The sequence below is a fragment of the Euleptes europaea genome, chromosome 5, assembly GCF_029931775.1.
Source record: "Euleptes europaea isolate rEulEur1 chromosome 5, rEulEur1.hap1, whole genome shotgun sequence".
NCBI lineage: Eukaryota > Metazoa > Chordata > Lepidosauria > Squamata > Sphaerodactylidae > Euleptes > Euleptes europaea.
Window position 1 is genome coordinate 83,881,768 of NC_079316.1, and position 20,247 is coordinate 83,902,014.

The 20,247-nt window shown below is 42.6% G+C and overlaps 1 protein-coding gene across 2 annotated transcripts in view; it reads left to right on the forward strand.

Moving 5' to 3' along the window:
* Positions 1-20,247, forward strand: part of RNLS (renalase, FAD dependent amine oxidase) — a 124,801-nt gene that overhangs the window by 76,398 nt on the left and 28,156 nt on the right. The window contains exon 4 of one of the 2 annotated variants that reach the window (XM_056849271.1): positions 8,895-9,068. The exons of the other annotated variant lie outside the window; for it this stretch is intronic. Coding sequence (XP_056705249.1) covers positions 8,895-9,068 — 174 coding nt within the window. The remainder of the gene's footprint in view (positions 1-8,894; positions 9,069-20,247) is intronic. 2 annotated transcript variants of the gene reach the window in all.

Genomic DNA, 20,247 nt, shown 5'->3' on the forward strand with positions numbered 1-20,247 from the left:
AGTTGTGAAGAGCAGTAGTTTGGAGCAGAACTCCGATCTGGAGAACCAGGTTTGATTCCCCACTCCTCCACATGAGCGGTGGATGCTGATCTGGTGAACTGGATTTGTTTCCCCACTCCTACACCTGAAGCCTGCTGGGTGACCTTGGGCTAGTCACCTACCTCCCAGGGTGTCTGTTGTGGGGAGGGGAAGGAAATTTTAAGCCGGTTTGATTCTCCCTTAAGTGGTAGAGAAAGTCGGAACATAAAAACCAACTCTTCTTCTTCTAAGTGGTGGGGTAGCCAATAGATTGTATCTTTTTAACTAAAGTTTCAAGAATTGAACCTGAGGCTTTTTGTATGCAAAAAAGATGCTCTGTCACTGGACCATGGCTTCTCCTTGCACATTAAATATTCAAGCTAATTCCTTACACTTGATAGGTTTTGATTTGTATCCTGGTTCCTAGATTTATGGGAATCAACACAGCCTATATGATTTGTGCAAGTGCTCTCCTGTCTTCTGGACATGGATGTCTCTGATTTATTCCTTGGCCACACTAAAATTCCTGTTGGGAACCTGCAAATGCTTGTTTGGATGTTACAATATCTGGAAGGTAGATTTACAAAGAAATCTGTGTCATAATTGAAGTGTTACAATAATATTGCAGCTTTACCATCCCTGTTACACTGTAATTCAATTGCTTGTGCTCATACTGGGATTGTCTGTTAGGCTTTTCTGTTGCATTAAATATGTTTTGTAATTATAATTAACTTGTTTTGTTTTGTTAAAGTATAGTCTAAAACATATCCCACCACATTCACACACTCAGACTGTTACTAAATCATGATATCTGCATTCTCAAGAAATGGGGGGGGGGATGGGAAGGATTTTCTATCCAGCTGCCCTTCCCCAAAGGAATTTCCAAAAAAACTGAAACTCTCACTATACTTGGCTAACCTAATTGTCCTTAGCTAACCTACTTGGCTAACCTAATTGTCCTTAGCTTAAAACTTAAGATGGCAGACATATATATCCATGCACCGTTATACAGTGTTTCTTTTACCCTGATCTAAGCAAATGGTGAAAGATAACACTTAAATGATCTTTATTTTGTCTCTTTGATACAAAACATGAATGTTACTTTCACATACAGTTCAATAGGGCTTTTATGCGTGTCTCCCAGAGTCAGGCTGTGCCCCCAAACACGCCCATGCCTGCAAAACCCTCACTTGTCAAATAACGTCTTAGTAAAATAACATTGCAACAGTATAGATTCTTGGCAGAGATACAGTTTAGTTTGTGTACGTCCTTCTTCTGGTTAAAAGAAAAAGCACACCAGTGGCCATTTCTGCATGAATCACTTACTACCTATTTTCCTCATGGAATGTTTCATGCAGTCTGCACTTCCCCCCCCCCCAAAAAAAAATGATAGGAGAGGCATGAAACGCTGTGCCCTTTGATCTGTGTCAGGGACTGACATAGTAGAAAAGAGCAAGAGTCCAGTAGCACCTTAAAGACTAACAAAAATATTTTCTGGCAGGGTATGGCAGGGACTGACATGACGCTCACACCCAGGGACAGCCAATGGCTGCGGAGAGGGCGGGTCTGGAGGAGCTGCCCAGCCAGTGGGGGTGTCCAAAGTGGTGAGGCCAAAGCGGCCTGGCTGAATCAGCTGAGGCGGTTCCTGGCGGATGGAGAAGGTGCAGCATCCTCCCCTTTCCCGCTGTCGCCATCACCGCTTAGGGGCCAGTCATGGCCACGAGCCGTGGTGGTAAATCAGTAGGAGGGGTTGCATGGGTCTCTGCAAGCAAGATGGTGGTGTCAACTGACACTGCCTCAGAGGCAGCAGAGATGAACGCAACGCTGTGGCGGAACACATAGCTTAATCCAGTGATGGCGAACCTTTTAGAGATTGAGTGCCCAAACTGCAACCCAAAACCCACTTATTTATCGCAAAGTGCCAACACAGCAATTTAACCTGAATACTCAGGTTTCCTCCCAGCTCGGCCAGCTGGGCTGCGGGGAGTCCAGGGAAGGGGGGGCTTTGAATGGCTCCGCTCTCCCTTCAAAGCCCCCAGCACCCCCGCGCATGCCCACAGAGACGGCTTGGCGTGTCGGACTTGACACGTGTGCCATAGGTTCGCCAACACGGGCTTAATCCAAAGAAATGTAACAGTAACCATACCACCGTTACTCTGATGTAGCTAGCTCAGTCATTTCCCCCACACTGTGGTTCCTCTGGAGATTGCAGATGCAAGCTCGGCTATCCTGCCTGCCCGCTTGTTTGTATGTTCTCTAGGGGGCATGCCTGTTTTCAGTTATCACTGGAAGCCGCAAAGCACCACCCACTCGTCCCTGTGCATGAAGGAAACACACAGAAAATACAGCAGTCAAGACCCCACGCAGATCAACGTGGAGGGTCACTGAAACGCTTCTACATTGCTTCGTTAGTCCCAATGCTTTAATTTTAAAAAAAAATTATGCTGGAAAATGGCTGGCAGGAGGAGGGGGAGGGAGATGGGTAGAGAAATGAACAGCGTTTCTGACATGTCTGCACCAAAGGGGAAGTCGTCTTTGAAACAGAGAAAGGAAATACATTGTCATATAAGTGTTTGTCAAAACTATGCAGATTAACCGATTGCAAAACATTTCCGATATAAAATGTGGACACGAAAAGATACATTTAATTAAATTCTACAAATAATTATTGTGGAAACAGCCAGTAACTAAGAAACTGTATAAATTTATTTTAAAAGATTAACCGGTGAATTGTTTTCTTTGGCGCAAACCATCTTAAGGGAAAACTTGTGGCACGAACTTACTTTGGTCACTTGAGCAGAGAACCAACATCTCATGCCAATTTGCCAAGCAAACTGGTCTGGTTTGACTTGCATGCCAGGGGTTGGCTACCCCTGGTTTAGAAGTAACACTAGTGAAGCGTTTGAATAACCTAGGGCAAGACTTCATTTTGTGAACTGAGCACAAAGCAAACACGAATAGGACAGATCGTGTGAGATCATGTGTGTTCACAGATCATTCGGAAGACACATCAGACATCACATGTAAATATAAAACATTAATGTAAAAATGTAAGAAGTTGGAAACACATTAACTGAACAAGACAAAATAAAGAAAAGATGGGAACATACATTGAAGAACTGTCAGGAGAGATGAAAGGATGACAGATTCCTTCAAAGAAGAATATTTTCAAGAAGAACCTGTGGTTTTAGAAAGTGAAGGGAAGGTGCACTCAAAGCAATTGGCAAAAGCAAGAAGACAAAAGTAATGACTACTGAGGAATTACACAACTGTAAGATTGACAATGAAGAGATTAAAACTGTTCAGGATTTTCTATTCCTTGGCTCCATCATCAACCAATAGGCAGACTGCAACCAAGAAATCAGAAGGAGATTGAGATTGGGAAGGGCAGCCATGAAGGAGCTACAAAAGAAACTTAATTGTAATGATGTGTTGCTGGTGACCAAAATCAAGATAATTCAAACTATAGTATTCCCCATTACTATGTATGGGTGTGAAAGTAGGCCACTGAAGAAAGCTGACAGGAAGAAAGTTGATTCCTTTGAAATGTGGTGTTGGAGGAAAATTTTACGGATACCATGGACTGCCAAAAAGACAAATAAATGGGTTCTAGATCAAATAAAGCCTGAACTCTCCCTAGGTAAGGGTAGGTGATAGATGACAGGATTGGAATTGTGGAGCAAGTGGGAGAACCCACATCTCCTCCTGGTGCAATTATACCCTTCTCATCCCATTGACTTCAAGGGTTTAAAGGTAAAGAAGAATTACCAGATTGTTATCTGGAAAGCAAAAAACTTTTCCTAGTGCCTTTCTTACATACTAGGGCTGTGGTAGAGAAATAACTGAAAGTGAATTTTATGCCACTGGGTGATACTTTCTTCATTGAATACCAGATCATGGAGGCTAGTGAAGACGTAATGCAGTGCCCTTTTTAAAGAGTTGGTCAACCTCAACCTCAGTGGGGTTGGGGGTTAGGCATTGATGAATGAGTGAAAAGAATGGTAAAGGCAGATTCTCCCATTGCAACTGAAGTATATGACAGTTCTGGATTAGCAGCCCTTCCTTCTGCTCTATGGGAATGGCAACTGAGTAGTGTGTGCTTCAGAAATGCCCCTGGGCAATGCCATCCTAACCAGCTACGCCCTTCTAAGCCCACTGACTTCAATGGATTTAGAAGGGTGTAATTCTGTTTAGAATTGCTCTGTGGGTAATACAATGTAGTGACAGCCATCCCTAAACTGCCAACAATAATATTGATTCCCACTGTGTCGATCAAGCAAAATTCAGCACTCCTAGCTTTTCACTTTACGCAATATTCTAGCTGATCATTTCCCCAGATATGTCCATCCCCTTCTGTGGTGACAATGCTGCATTTTCAAGGTAGGGTTTTGTTTTGTTTTTAAGACCAAGAAGGGGGCTCTGTGTTTCTTTGGACTGGATGCATGTGAAAGTAGGCTTGCATAAATGTGCAATCGGCTGCCCAGTAAAAAGCAATCCTCCAGGCTTTTGTAAGCTACAAGCCAATTAAAATTTCTTATAGATTGTTAGTTTTTTACTTATGTAAAAGGGTTTTATTCATAATACAGAATCCACAAAACAGTTTGCAATTTTTAAAGCAACTCGTTTATCTACTGTATTTTTAATTCAAGCATTTTTAGTAGGGTTTTTTTTTTAGGTATCTGCCATTATATCTTAAAGCATGCTTTTGTTTTGTTTTTTTCCTTTTACAATGGAAGCTGCTGTAGAAGGGGAGTCTAGAGTGCTGAAAAGTGGGATAAATATCTCGCTGTGTTCTGTCATGAGAATCACTTTGATGCTATGTTGAATGATTCAGCTCTTCTAACTTAAGATCATGAATGTACTCGTTCTTGTCTGTGGCTCATGACCTTATCTGTACTCATAGCAATATAGATATATTTTTGTACCCATGAACTCCCAAATCTGGAAGTCACTAAGAGCCAAGCCCAGAGCTCATCATGTACTCAAGAACTTTACTGATTAGTAATGAGAAGATAAGTTGGTCTTAAGATCACTGTTCTAAACACACATGTTGATTGCACTTCTAAATTGCTGTGACAAATTTTCGGCAATTTCACATTCAGTGGAAGCTATTCTTATAGTCAGTTACTTTAAGTGCACTATGGGTAACTGTCCCAGACTGCGTTGTTAGTTGCAAAGAATTGAAGATTAAGATATTTCAGAGAAAGATGCAGATAACCTCATTGTTCCAAAGCAGAATCCAAAAATAGAACCCACATAGTACTTTTACTAAAAGGTAAGGTAAAGGTCCCCTGTGCAAGCACCGGGTCATTCCTGACCCATGGGGTGACATCACATCCTGATGTTTCCAAGGCAGACTTTGTTTGCGGGGTGGTTTGCCAGTGCCTTCCCCAGTCATCTTCCCTTTACCCCCAGCAGGCTGGGTACTCATTTCACCGACCTCGGAAGGATGGAAGGCTGAGTCAGCCTTGGGCTGTCTACCTGAAACCAACTTCCGTTGGGATCGAACTCAGGTTGTGAGCAGAGCTTTTGACTGCAGTACTGCAGCTTAACACTCTGCGCCACGGGGCTCCTCAAGGGGCTCTACTTTTACTAGAACCAGCCAAAAATGACACGGAACAGTTTACAAGATTTCAAGTTCTCTAGAACTTTTCATCGTGGCTGTTGCTTTTGGAATCTGGGAGGGGGGATTAGTGTAAAACCCTGAGCAGCTGATATGAATAGCAGTGATACTGAAATACTGGAATGAATGAACTAGAGATTATTGAATGAAATGAATAAGCACACAAGGCCACAGATCTAGGTGACAAAGGTACCCTGGTGCATGTGCAAAATGAATGCAAAGGTGGCCTTCCTCGTTCCCTTCTGTACCAGGAACTCTCCAGGAACAAAGTTGGTATTTGCACACTATCATTGAAGTGAATGGGAAAACCCATGGCAGTTAGGACAGGAGACTTGAAAACTCAGCTTTGTTAAGAAATCGGATACCATGTATTGGGACGTGAATTAAGAATACAGAACACTTCACAATTTTGGGTGAAAGCTAAACCTTTGATGCTCTTTTTTATGATGTTATATCCGCTGGGTTTTTATTGGCTGGATTTTTAATGGTTTGTTAATTTTAATGATTTTGTGTTTATCGTGTTTTATTTATGTGGATATTTATGTGGATATTTATATATATAAGGATATTTATGTGGTGAGCCACCTCAAATAGGTCTCTGAAGAGGTGCCATATTAGGGTTGCCAGGCCCCACCAGAGGTGGAGGATCCCCCACTTTGGGGGCCCTCTCCCCAGTGTGGTTCAGCTGGCCGGCGGGGGGGTCTTATGAGCCGTAAATAGAGGCCTCATCCTGGTAACAGCACATTGACGTCACTTCTGGAAGTGACATCATCACATTACTGATGATGTGGGAGACACTCTGGTATTTGGACAAAACTCTATGGTAAAAACAGCTTCTACCATAGAGTTTTTGCCCAAATACCAGAGCTTCTCTCACATTGTCGGTGACATGACGACGTCACTTCCAGAAGTGATGTCAACGTGCCAACAGTGACCAGGCTGAGGCCTCAATTTACAGCTCATAAGCCCCCCCTCCCCATGGCAACCCTACGCTATATACATTAAGGGTGTACAGTCAGCTATTGTTGACCCTAAAGTCGTCCAACTTAACTGGCATCAGACTGGGTAGGCTGTATCTGAGACACTCAAAGTCTCCCCAGAATAACTCCCAGAACTGTGGCAGCATTGTCAAATAATTCTCAGGAAGGTAACAGAGCCTGCCTGCCTGTTGTTTTATTTTTTAAAAATGGTTCTCCCACTCCCCAGCCAGTGTTAGCCCTGGGACTGATCAGGCAAGTTTCCGTGGCTAGTCTTTCTTGGAGGGAAGAATATTTTAAAACCGCAGCCACCTGTTACGTTGGCCATTTTGCGCCGCGTGTGTGCCGCTCTGCTCCTTGCATCTTGGGAGAAACACCTTGCTTGCATTACACTCGATTCAGGCCGGCTGGATCCTGCCCGGACTGCACTTCTCGACAGACAGATCTGCTTTCCTCCGTCCTTTTCCCCTGGAAAGGGGTTACTGGGGGAGGGCAACGTTTGGTTGTAGGGAGGTAGTTCCTCACAGGGTGTCTGTTGTGGGGAGGGGAAGGGAAGGTTTGAGTCTCCCTAAAGTGGTAGAGAAAGTCGGCATATAAAAACCAACCTTCTTCTCTTCTTCTAGTTCCGGAGCGGTATGATTTTTGCTGTTGTTTGGGGTTCTCTGCAGTTTAATATTTGTTTTGTGTTGATTATCTGTGTTTTCTTCTTTTTTTCTTTTTTTGCGCTTTTCAGGAGTGTGGTTCTTGTTTCTCATTGTGGGTTTTTTCATGGTTTGTTGGCTTTCCTGGTTGCCTTCAGTTGTTGGGTTACGCGTTTTCCACTGTTTTGCTGATTAATTAGTGTGTGGTTATTGTTGTTATTTTTTGGTAAAATCACATTTCCATTGCTTAGGTTTGGATAGGTAGGCTCCCTTTCTTCTGCAGCATGGTCAGTGATGCAGGTGGATGTGTCACTAGACAGACAGTCTGGAAGGGCTACTTTTATTTGGGGAGGGGCTGTGGCTCAGTAGTAGAGCATCTGCTTGGCATGCAGAAGGTCCCAGGTTCAACCCCCGGCATCTCCAGTTAAAGGGCAAGGCAGGTAGATGATGTGAAAGACCTCTACCTGAGACCCTGGAGAGCTGCTTCCGGTCTGAGTAGACAATACTGACTTTGATGGACCCAGGGTCTGATTCACTATAAGGCAGCGTCATGTGTTCACGTGTATTTGCAGTTACTAAGTTTGGGGTTTTTTTTAAAGCCATTTCAGAAAACCGGCAGCCATTTTCGTGCCTTTTTCCTCTGTGCTGGGAGCACCCCTTTGTCCAAGTCAATTGAAACTTGGATAATCTTTAGAAGAGAGGGTAGACTAAGTTTCCTGATATTTTGATTGGATATTTTTCAGCAAATACTCTCAGGAAAATCTGCCATTTTTCCCTCATGGGAAAAAATGGGCAGACATCTTAATGAAATCAGAAATGGAATAGGGTTGCCAGGTCCCTCTTCACCACCAGTGGGAGGTTTTGGGGGCAGAGCCTGAGGAGGGTGGGGTTTGGGGAGGGGAGGGACTTCAATTCCATAGTATTCAATTGCCAAAGCAGACATTTTTTCTCCAGGTGAGCTGATCTCTATCTCCTGGAAATCAGTTGTAATAGCAGGAGATCTCCAGCTAGTACCTGGAGTTGGCAGCCCTAGAAATGGAATCTGATGAGTGTTCATGATATGACAACATTTCTGAGAATTCTTAAGACTGATTACAGAATTAAAACAATATTTTTCTAGTGCACACCCCTAATATACTGTCAAGAGTACAAAACTTTTATTTTAATTTTTTGATCAAGCTTTTATGTTATAAACTTTATAAAGAAATTTCCCCCCTAACTTTGAACGTACTGCAAATTTTATAAAATTTAAGGAATTAATACAAAATAATACAAGACTAACCGTTACAGGATTTAAAAATAGTTGAGAAAGCTTACATAAATACATTTTTTTAAAAACCTTTAAAAACTGGATATTTATAAGAAGCTAAGATTCCAAAAATAGACTTCTGAAAAGGGTATACTGATACATTTCTAAAATTATCTGGTCATTGTTCACAGAAGAATAACAGAGATTTTAAACATTATTTTAACATGATTTTAAATCATGACATGGTATGTACAGTCCTTTCCTAGGCACATAACAAGTGCTGTTTTAGGAAAAAGATTAAGCAGCTTAACTCTAGTATTATTTGCAGGTTTAATGCTCTGAGAGAAAAGTAATTGACTAATTCCTTTTTTTCCTCCCTACCACAGTAATTAACAGAAGTCAAAGGCAGCAACTGGAATCCGTGAACTACTCCTCTCGCTTTGCTCTGGGCCTTTTTTATGAAGCTGGCACACAGATTGATGTCCCTTGGGCAGCACAGTACATCTCCAGTAATCCCTGCATACGCTTCATCTCCATCGATAATAAGAAGCGCAATATAGGTCAGTGCTTCCATTATTCCCTTTAAACACAGTAACAATGGAGGGTGTAGATCATGGGGAAAAAATTCTACTTAATTGAGTGTTGCTATTCTGAACCGAGCAAGTATTTAACTCCATGCCATAGGGGATAAAACTTTAATGTCACATTTGGCCCATAATAAAACGTGCAATGAAAGTAGGAGGGTTCTTCAAGGGGGGGGGGGGACATTGCCCAGCCCATGGTTTATATTACAGCATTTTTATGAAAGCAGTGTCAGAGAATTTAAACACATACACACATCAAAACACTGCTTTTCTAAGAAGTACCCTGGGTCTGTTGTTTCATCCGTATATTCTGCCATCCATCCGTAGGGTCACCTCCCCCACTCAGCTGAGGGTGCTCAGATCCAGGAAGGAATTGTATGTATAATCGTGGCTGAGTCCAACTCTTTGAGTGCACGTTTTAACATGGAAAAAATGTTGAGGTTACTGTAATTTAGTATATTTGTACAAAGACCCCCTTTGCAAAGAGCTGTTTTTATGAGCGTTCTGGGGAGCATCAATGAAAATGACTGTGAAGAAGATGTTGCGTTCCGCTTAATTAAGTACATTAATGTAGAATGAATCCGGGGAAGGGGAGTGAGAGTGGCAAGTAATATTTTTTAGAACATCGAGGCCTTTCTCTAAATGATGAGAAGCTTGGGTTTGTACCAGTTTTCAAGCCACCAGTGCTGTACCCCTAAAGAATATTATCCCTACCCAGCTAGAACAATGCGTGTTCTACGGTGTATCCCACATTGACCTGGAAACCCTGTGTGCAGATAGGTATTTTCCTACATGGTCCCAGGCTGCATGCAGCCTCCCAGTGCAGTTCTTGTGACTAGACCAGGATTCATGAATGTAGCCCAATTAACATAGCAGCACTGTAAGCATTAATAGCACCAGTCATGGGTTCCCAGTTAAGGGGTGAATTAAACCAGCTCTCCCAGTTAAGGGGTGAATTAAACCAGCTCTCCCCCACCCACCCACATCCCCAATGGGTGACTAATACTGAATATTTTGATTGGCTGAAGGGCATACACAAGGGCAAAGATCTTGCCACTTTGGCGCATTCCCTGGTGACCTCTAGATTTAACTAGTGCAACGTGTTCTATGTGGGGCTGTCCTCGAAGAGTGATGGTACGCTAAATTGGTATAGAATACTGCGCCAGAATTTTGACTGGAATGGGGACAATATTGCTCCAGTATTTTTTTCACCTGCCCTGACCTGGATGACCCAGGCTAGCCTGATCTCGTCAGATCTCAGAAGCTAAGCAGGGTCAGCCCTGGTTAGTATTTGGATGGGATTCCACCAAGGAATACCAGGGTTGCTGTGCCGAGGAAGGCACTGGCAAACTACCTCTGTTAGTCTCTTGCCATGAAAACCCCAAAAGGGGTCGCCATAAGTCGGCTGCGACTTGAAGGCACTTTACACACATACACACACGTTTTGTTTCACCTACACAAGGCCCAAGTTTGCTTCCAGGCCCAATTCAAGGTGCTGTATTGACCCTTAAAGACCTATGCAGCTTGGAGCCAGCATACCTTAAAGACCCCTCACTCCCATATAGACCTACCCAACCCCTACGAACATCTTGAGGGGGCCTTGTTTTGAATATCCCTGCCATCTGAGACTAGGTAAGAGGGAACACAAGAAAGGGCCTTCTTGGTCACAGTACTAAAATTATGGAATTCCTTCTCTGGGAGATTAGTCTGTCCCATCCGTCGTCCCCCCCACATTCCGCTGGTGGGTGAAGACTTTTCTGTTTTGTATGACATTCCCTCACTGACCCTCCTTCCCATTTATATGTTTTGTTTAATTGTTTTATGTGTGTATGTTTATTCTAAAGCCTATTTTAATGTTTTTGATTGCTCACCTCTTTGGGGACCATAAGTTAGGTGCAAAGGCAGCTGTATTACCCATGGTTCAGAAAAAACGGATTCCAACAGGCAGGTATTGGGGAGAAAAAGGTATGCAGCTTCATGAAACAAAAATAACCCTTTATCCAGGCTAATAACCTTAAGAAGATGGGAAGTCATCTCCTGGGAGGCAAGCAAGCCATTCCGTCCTGTCTGGCAGCCTGACCTTCTTCTTCAGACCCTCCTTCTCTCTGTCTCTGGTTTCTTATCTGGAGCCCTCTTCTCCTCTCTCCAGTAGTGAGTGAAGCCAGATTTATTTCCCCACCACCAGGTGCTCATTATTTACAGTACGGTGTGACAATTAACTCCCTGATACCCTGAGATTGCTCTCACATGGAGAAGGGCTGTATTGAGCACCACCTACCTCCTCGTGGGTACAATTGTCTTCTGCGATTTCCACTACAGGCAGCATAAAAAAATTTTTGTAATAAATGACTAGACGTAAATACACAGTTAAGATGCCCATAGTGGGTTCCATAAGCCTGGGTCATAGTCCAAAATGTACTCTGATGCAGTCAGAGTTCTTAATGTGTAAATTTCTCCCTTCCCTTCAGCAGAGCACCGCTATGTATGTTTGTTCTTTAAACATACAGTGCTGACTCTTTCAGGGAAGTGGTAAGAGATGCTCTTGCAGTCAAAGAGTTCCACATGTGACTGTTCCACAAGGAATTACTGGACACTTTTCATGTATTTTAATGCTCACATTCCCTCTTCCATCCACAATATCCCACCCCTTCTGCCAACTGGGTACACAGAGTCCTCTTTCCACAGACAAACAAAAGGGGGAAAGCTGCCAGCATGACTTGAATGCTCCGGTCATCAGCACAGACTCAGGGCCAAAAAGGCTTACTTAGAAGTAACTGGTGACCTTCATGGCTTTTCTGAAAACATTGGGAAACTGCTACTAATTTGTCTGATGAGCTTGAAGGATACACCCCAATATTTAGGTAATAGGAGGCTGAGATAAATAGTGCTGTCTATAATGTGTTAGATTGGCATCAGGTTATCCGGACTGAAGAAGCTGAATCCAGTCAGTCCTTACGTTGAGTTCATGGCAGTTCAGTTAATAGAGGTGCTGCTATGGAGCCAAGTTTAATACTTGAATGAAGTCCAGACCTTTCTGTTTCCAGAGTTCAAGGTGCTTATGCATACATTCACTAAATGCTGTGCAATGATTTGAATAAGGGCCAAATTAGATATGATGTTTGTCACATATTCCCAGAGGGAACTGGCAGCCATATTGCAGCTGTGAGTCCCCATGGCAACTTGGTGTAAAAGCACTGCAGGGGCCTGATTTGGATTAGTGCCTCCCCCCCCCCTCGCCCCGCCCCGGTGCCATTTTCTAGAGCAGGGATGATAAACTCAATTGTCACGAGGGCTGGATATAACATAAATGTCAGGACAGGCCATGTCTCACCAGCCCAGACTGAGAGGGGGGTGGCTGGCTCGTGGCCATATAAGAGCTCTCTAGGGGCTGGATCCGGCCCTCTGTCCTTATGTTTGACACCCCTGTTCTAGAGCCAAAACACCCCAGAAACACTATTTGCTCTGTCGGGTGTCTGCATGAGCACTGAATGCTTGCATGTACAGACCCCAACAAAGCATAAAATGTCCCCCTGACACTGTTTTGGGTTTTAAAAATGGTGTGAGGGGGAGGATGGGAGCTTCTCCTCCCCCCCACACATTCTTGACCAGAATTGGGCTCCTGCCTTGCTTTTACATGGAGTGCTTTTCCATGGAGTTCCCAAGGGGAACTGGCAGCTGGTATGTGGCTGCAATTTCCTGTGGCGACCACGTGACAAATGTCACATCTAGTTTAGCCCTACATCTCAAGACTTACACATTTTGTGCATAGATTCAGTGGTGCACAAATTATCATGGTTGCACATCCAGGTTGATTGGACCCTTAGAGCTTCAGTGTCCATGTGTAATGCACACTCCCACATTGAACTCAGCAGAGTATAAAAGGAGTTCTACCTCAAAAAGAGCTACCTGGGGGGGAAGCCCCCTCCCCGCTTCAGCCCTGATCATGTACTTGTGTTGCGCACATCAGTAGACTGCGGTCATTATGTTATCTTTTGCTAATAAGTAAATATGATTAATGGATAGAGAATCTAAATAAATCTGTTTTAATTCTGAAATGTATTATTTAAACATTGTCTCCCTTTGCCGACTAGCAGGTTTTGGGCTTAGCAGATACCAGTTTCCTTTCCTGTATCACTTTAACCAGTTTCACTTCATGTAAAATAGAAATGTTTCTCTATATTCATGAGCTTTCTGTTGCTGTTATACAATAGATTTAAAACTGTTGGAAAGTACAGTTGACCACATGAATTGGGTGCATAAGCATTTTCAGAATCTGCCCCAGTACTGGCATCTGCAAAGAATTACTGTTTCTTCAATGGGAAAAAAATCATGAACCGGTTATGTTGTGTTTGTGCAAGTTTTTGTTTGTTTGTTTTTGTTTGGGCTTTGTGGCATATGTGTATCGGTGAGTATCGGTCTGTCTTAATAATGTGCCCTTTGGTAGAACTCCAGCCAAAATGTACATTTCAAGTTGCCCCACTTTGAACGGCTCAAGTGCCCTTTGCCTTATATCTAGGCAGGCACACAGATTGAACACTATAGTCATGAATAGCTTATTTCAGGTGACCTATGCCAAGCTGCTCTGCAGAGTTACTATTGCAAAGATGCTGTCGCAATGGCACTTTGCTCTGGCAAGTTTAGAAAAGATCAGTCATCTTTGAGGGGTCTGCTGTTTGGGGGCACAGCTGTGGGCCATCTGCCCGGAGCGTCTGCCCTCTGCACCTGCTCATTTCACCCTGGGCCATGAAACTGCAGCAACCCTAATGAATGCATCTGTCATGTAAGTAGTTTTGAGAGGCCAATGAAGGTGCAGCCCAAGGGGGGCACGGGAGGTCAAGAACCAGACCTTTGTCCTAAATCCAGTATTGAACAAAGAGCAGCGAAGCATAAGGAGCACCGGAGTGATGTGTTTCCTCTCGCAGCCTGCTGTTTCGTACATGGATAACTTGGATATACATGGACCATTCATAAATGGGTGGGCATCTTCATTTCTGTCCTCAGATTTGCAATGAACAGTTGTATGGATTTATCCTGGTTATACAGGAAGGGATGCAGTGTTCTGCACTGGTGGGTTCGTAAAGTGCAGTTTTCTGAACAGTATAGCTGTTTTTAATGTCAGACATAGCAAAAGTCTCTGTCCTCAGCCGTGCACCAAGAGAAGGGAATTCGCATCTCCAACTGTGGGTCAGCATATACAGTGAACCACAATATCCTTGCGGCTCCATTCCTCTGTAAGGGTCACCAGTGTCTTCCCAGTTTTCGCTTCAGTCAGCACCTCTTGCCAATCTCACTCTGTTCCCCGGGGGGGGGGGGGGGAAATGCCATGTACATTTCTGATGGGGAAGATACATTAGTCCAAATATTTTCTTCTCGATTTTTGCACTACACATATACTGTGGTTATTCCCATATTTTTTAAAAGAGCCAGTATCTTTATTTTACATGGATTAGTATAGGTATGACAATGGCCCATGGGAATTAACCCTTGAGAAAAACACTTCCCAAGATAAAGCAGGGAAGGTGGGGTTTTTTCCCTACCCAACTCCTCCTCCTTATGCCAGATCTCTCTCTCTCTAAATTATCAGCATCTGCCAAGGAATCTTCCTTAGCTGGCTACTTTTTTCTTCCCCATTTCTTTTTCCTTCCCCATTTCCATGGCTTCCCTCACCCTTGACCAGTTTTGGTCTTTTGAAAAGAGCCACTTTGCATGTGCCACTAGACAGGATTCCTAGAAGTCTCCCTGTCTTGTGCAATTCTCAATATCACCCCCTGCGCCGAAGCAACCCTTCTAGGCTGACCACAACCTGTTCTATCGCAATCAGTCTGATTTTTCTTTACCCTACTGCTGCCTTGTCCTGCCAGGACTATCTGTAGTTCCTAAGCACTCCCATCACCACCCCGTCTCCAAACACCTCTTTCTCCCACACCTCCCAATAACTCTTTTCACTGCTCTCTAAATTGGTCCTTTTTGGGCGGAAACGTTGTGCCAGTACTCAAGGAAGTTTGATTTAAACCAACTGCTGCTAGCGGATTAAAAGCAGGCTAAAATGTACCAAAGCACGCTCATCCTAAATGACACAGATTTATAAACAGGAATGGAGGTATGGGGGGAGGAGATCTGCCAATATTTGTTGGCAAAAATTTGTCTAAGAAAGCCAGCTTTCTCAAGGGGAGTGAACTATATAACTGTTGTAAGGTTGTTGTTTTTTAAAGCACACCAAAGACCAGCAGTTGTAGATGAATTGCGTCCCACAGGACCTCATTATGACATATGGTCCTCCTTCTCTTTTGTGCTCTGTTGTCCCTTGTTAACTTAGTTGAATTTTGCAAATTGCAATTCTCTTCCAAGAAAAGTATCAGGACAATAGTGCTTTAGCAGCAACACAGAAATAGTTGTGATGGTGGGTGTGTCTATTTAATCTCAAAGGTTTTGTAAGATGGTTCTCTACTCTCCATTAAGGAATGGCTATAAAAGGAGCTGAACGGGGGAAAGATAAACAGTAAAGAAGAGCTAAGGGGATTTTTGACATTAAGATCATACTTAGTTCTCTTCACTTGTTGTATATTACTTGGGGCCAACATTCACCCACTCACAGGGAAGCCCTTGATGCCAAAGGTACAGACAACATTTTTGCCAAATGATGCTCTATCACTGAGCCACAGCCCCTCCCCATTTCACAGGCTCATAATTTGGTATGTAGCATGGATGTTGGCATTCTGAGACTCCTAGCTTTCTCATTTATTTAAAGCCAGGTTCTGTGCTTTAACAAAAGGGAACTTGTAAAAAATGAGTGGATGACGAAATCTCAGAAGCCAGAGCTGCTGTAATTTGACATAAAACAAGAGGGAGTCCTGTAACACATTAAAGACAAACAGATTTATTGTAGCAGAAGCTTTCGTAGGCTAAAGCCCACTTCATCAGATGGGCTGAAGCCCACGAAAAGCTTATGAGTCAATAGATCTGTTCATTTTTAAGGTGACACAAGAATTCTTTCTCGTTTTTTGCTGCATGGGTACCCTGATGGAATCTGCTTTTCATTTTTTAGAACACATCTCCTTATTTTTTTTCTTTGTCATCTAATCACTGGCCTTGCCGTCCATGCAACACAGCCCCTAACATTCCCTGTTTCCAGTCCCACAACTCATGTCAAATATTCCAAAATCCTCAGCTTTCAGAAGAAGAATGAATTCTTTGTGGGGAGCAAGCAAATATATGCCTTTTTTCTTAGTTTGCTAATTAATTCTGGTCACAATAGTTAGAGATGGAGGAGGGATGCAGCCATCTTTATATGAGGGCTGTTGTGCAAAAGGAAGCATGTTTTAATAATGCAAAACTGCAGTCAGGTAAATTGGAAATAAACTCAGAATTGGCTTAGCAAGCATTCTATTTATTTAGCCTGATCTTTTCTCAATCAGTTGATTAGTGTTTTGGATGATGATTGCTCTTTTAAAATTTGTAACCCACTCCATGACCTAGGAATAGACCAAGCTAAAAAAATTTTAAAAAGGCATAGCAAGAAGTAGAAACTTCGTATTAAAGGGATATGTCGTTCATGTATGGCTGGTTGATGCCTTATCTGTTCCACATGGAGGCCACTTCCTTTTAGCAATTGCTCCTCCTTCTGTGCATTAGATTGGGTTGCCAAGCTCCAGGTACTGGCTGGAGATCTCCTGCTATTACAACTGACCTCTAGCTGATAGAGATCAGTTCCCCTGGAGAAAATGGCAGCTTTGGCAGTTGGACTCTATGGCATTGAAGTCCCTCCCCTCCCCAAACCCCTGCTCCGCTTCAGAAATCTCCAGGTATTTCCCAACCCAGAGCTGGCAACACTAGCATTAGAAGAGCCTTGTTGGATCAGTGCAGCATTCCACCTAGTATCTAGAACGCCTTGCCACAGGGATGCTCCTGATCAAAGGAAGAGTTCCACATTAGCAGTAGCTGGTGTTGGTATGCAAGATCAGGAAAGATTCATACATCAAGCTACTCTAGAAGTCATACCTGGGGTATGACTCTGTCACCAAATGGAGGGTATTTCAGGCTGCTTCCATGTGATCAATATATCTGTCTTCTATCTATAGACATCTGTCAACTGGATGCATGTATATACCAGTATAAAAGGCATGCTGACCTTTGAAGGACAGCATTATCCAAAATGATTTGGGGGCGGGGGGATTTGATCATGTTTTGAAAAACAATCCAAATATATCATGGACTATACAATGGTTCCATGCACTTGTGTGCTCTCCGCACAAGGACAAAATGAGCTCCTGATAGTTTTTCCTGTATTTTCCTTAGTACTATGCTAGTTGCTTGTTCTGATCACGCCAACGTTAATATGGATCTTTCAAAAAATTCTAGCTCAATTATGGAATATGACATCCCACATTTCTGATTTTTTTAAATAACCAAAATATCAAAAGCAAATCCCTGTTAAAGGTGTGAAGCCATGGTCATTCAGATGCCTATGTGATTCATAGCCAGCCATTGTCCATTGAAATGCTGACCCTCTGCTAATAAGGAACTGGCTCAAAGGTGCAACGTGTTCCATAATGAAAAGGGGCTGGTGGTTGTATACTGTCTTCCTTTGTAGCATATGTTCACAGTAAATCTTTGTGGCATAGTCTGATTTTTAAATATCAATCATGTTTATAACCAGATCTGTGGTACACTGGGAATTTGACCAAATAAATTACCCAATTTATATGTGTAAATCTGGGAGGGGGGGCTTCACATTCTGTGGGAACTTCTAAATTCCAATACCATTAAATGTCAGCATGTTATCAACTCTTCTGTGGCTGTCTTTGCAGGTATGAGATTTAAAAGAAACACTTGCTTAAGCTCTGACCTGTTTTTACGTATTACTTTTCTTTCTATAGGATAGCCTTCCCTGCCTCAGCATTTTGCTCCACCAATGCTTTACACTCGCTTATTTGCTTTATAGCACCTTTTATTGTCTGCCTGTTCCTTACAAGGACACTGAGAAATTATTCACAAAGATGAGAAAAGTCTGAACAAGTTACCCAGCATTCTCGCTGCATGGGTCCCTCTAATATGTGGTCTATACATTACTGTGATTCCATGTGGGATAGAAGAAACTTAGCAAGCCAAGTGAATTTTTAATAGGAGAATCAAGAGCAGCCCATCCGTTTGCAAAGTAGTACATTAACGTCAGTGCTGACATTTCAGAGGAAATTCCAAGTTTATTTTTAGACTCGAAGGAATTTATTTTTATTCATTATTCATAGCTAGATACATCTTATTAGACTGGAGACTATTTTTCTCTACAGAAAAGTACTGTGACAATTTAGAGACATCCAATCCAATCAAAGAATTGAACACCAACTGTCCTTTATATAGTGTTACTCTACGACAAAACAAGGGTGCCATTTTTCCTTTTAAGATCAGTTCTTTTCCATTCAGACCTTTCTATTCAATACAGTAAAGGCAGAAAGGGAGAATCCCTCAGAAAATTATTTTTCTCCCATTTCATTCTACAGTTAAATGCAATTATGATGGATGCTGACTTCTAGTATTCTGTTTATTTTTTGTTATTTATTTAAAAGATGTTATCCTATATTCTGAGCCTATTAGACCCTTGAAGTGACTAACAACATGTACAATTATACAACGACAAAAGCACAATGAAATCAATAATATAATTTAAACCCAAATTAACAGCAAGCTGATGTATAAAAACAGACTTGGTTTTCTGGCTCCAGTATCCCAAAAATCTCATGAGAGAAGAAGCATGGTGTGGTTTTCTCTTGAAAAGTTTTCAGCAGGATAATGTCACTACTGAAATGGCCAAAGGTATAAGGTGTTGGACAGCCAGAAGGTCTTTAGTTTCCATCCCTAGAACAACCAATTAAAGCAATTAAAGCTAGCAAGAAAGACCCTTCTCTGCATAAAACTCTGGAGCATTGCTGCCAGTCAGACTAGACAGTACTGAGGTAGATGAAGCAATCATCTAAAGTGTATACGGCATACAGGGTCTTACGTTCGTATATCTGCAGTTGAGATCCTCGTGTTCCTTGACCAGTATTTGCAATCCAAATCTATATGGGGTGTGAAGGAACTTGTAAGCCCCTTTCCCTCTTTGTTCCAGAAGGTTGGGAAGGCTTGCAGCAGTCCCAAGTCCCCTTTCCCTCACTTCCTGACTTCTCTCTAGGTAGTAAACACTGCCACCAGCAAATCGAAGAGTATCTCCTACTAGACAAAGTTTCATATATAGCACTCTGTATTTGCAATACCATTTAGAGGCTCTGCCTAGTTGCCACATCTCCTACTTCACCCCTTCAAGCTAGCAGGGGAATGATGTATCGTACCTTCTCAGTTTCAAGCTATCATGCTCAAGGGATGGGAAGCTGACCCACAGACCCTTCCCTTTTTCGCACTTTCAATAGCAATCCAAATAGGCTTGGTGTGTTTACAGAGATGAGACTTTGAACATTCAAAATATAAGAAATTTTGATAAACAAAAAATAAAAAGAATTCACATGGTATGTTCAAGCATCAGACAGAGCAAGGATGCAAAGAAAAGATGTATTCAAGCATCAGACAGAGCAAGGATACAAAGAAAAGGTCTGCTCAAGCATCAGGCAGGATACAAGGATACAAAGAAAAGGTGATACAAGGATACAAAGAAAAGGTGAAAACATGGACCTAAAAGAAGAGCCATGGATCAGACCAAAGCCCATCGAGTCTAGCATTCAATGCCATAGACTCAAATACCATAGAATCCAATTGCCAAAGCGGCCATTTTCTCCAGGTGAACTAGTCTCAGTCGGCTGGAGTTGTAATAGTGGGAGACCTCCAGCTAGTACCTGGAGGTTTGTAAAGCCTATAGTATATTAATGTGCATAGAAGAAGTTTGACAATGTTTTTTAGCTTGGTATATGTAACAGCTAAATGTATAAGGCAAATTTCCCTATATGCCTAGATGCCTTTCATTCTGTACATTTGTACTATTTTGTCATTATTATAATTTCATAATTATAGTGGTTCCTGAAGAAGGCCTAAATAGGCCGAAACAGGGTGACAACTGGACCCCTGTCAAGCAAGGACCGCACCCCAATATTTATAAAGGGGAAGTACGGAACCTCAAAGTTACGGACATTAAGAGCCACTTACGCAAGACGTCAACATGTGCTATTTT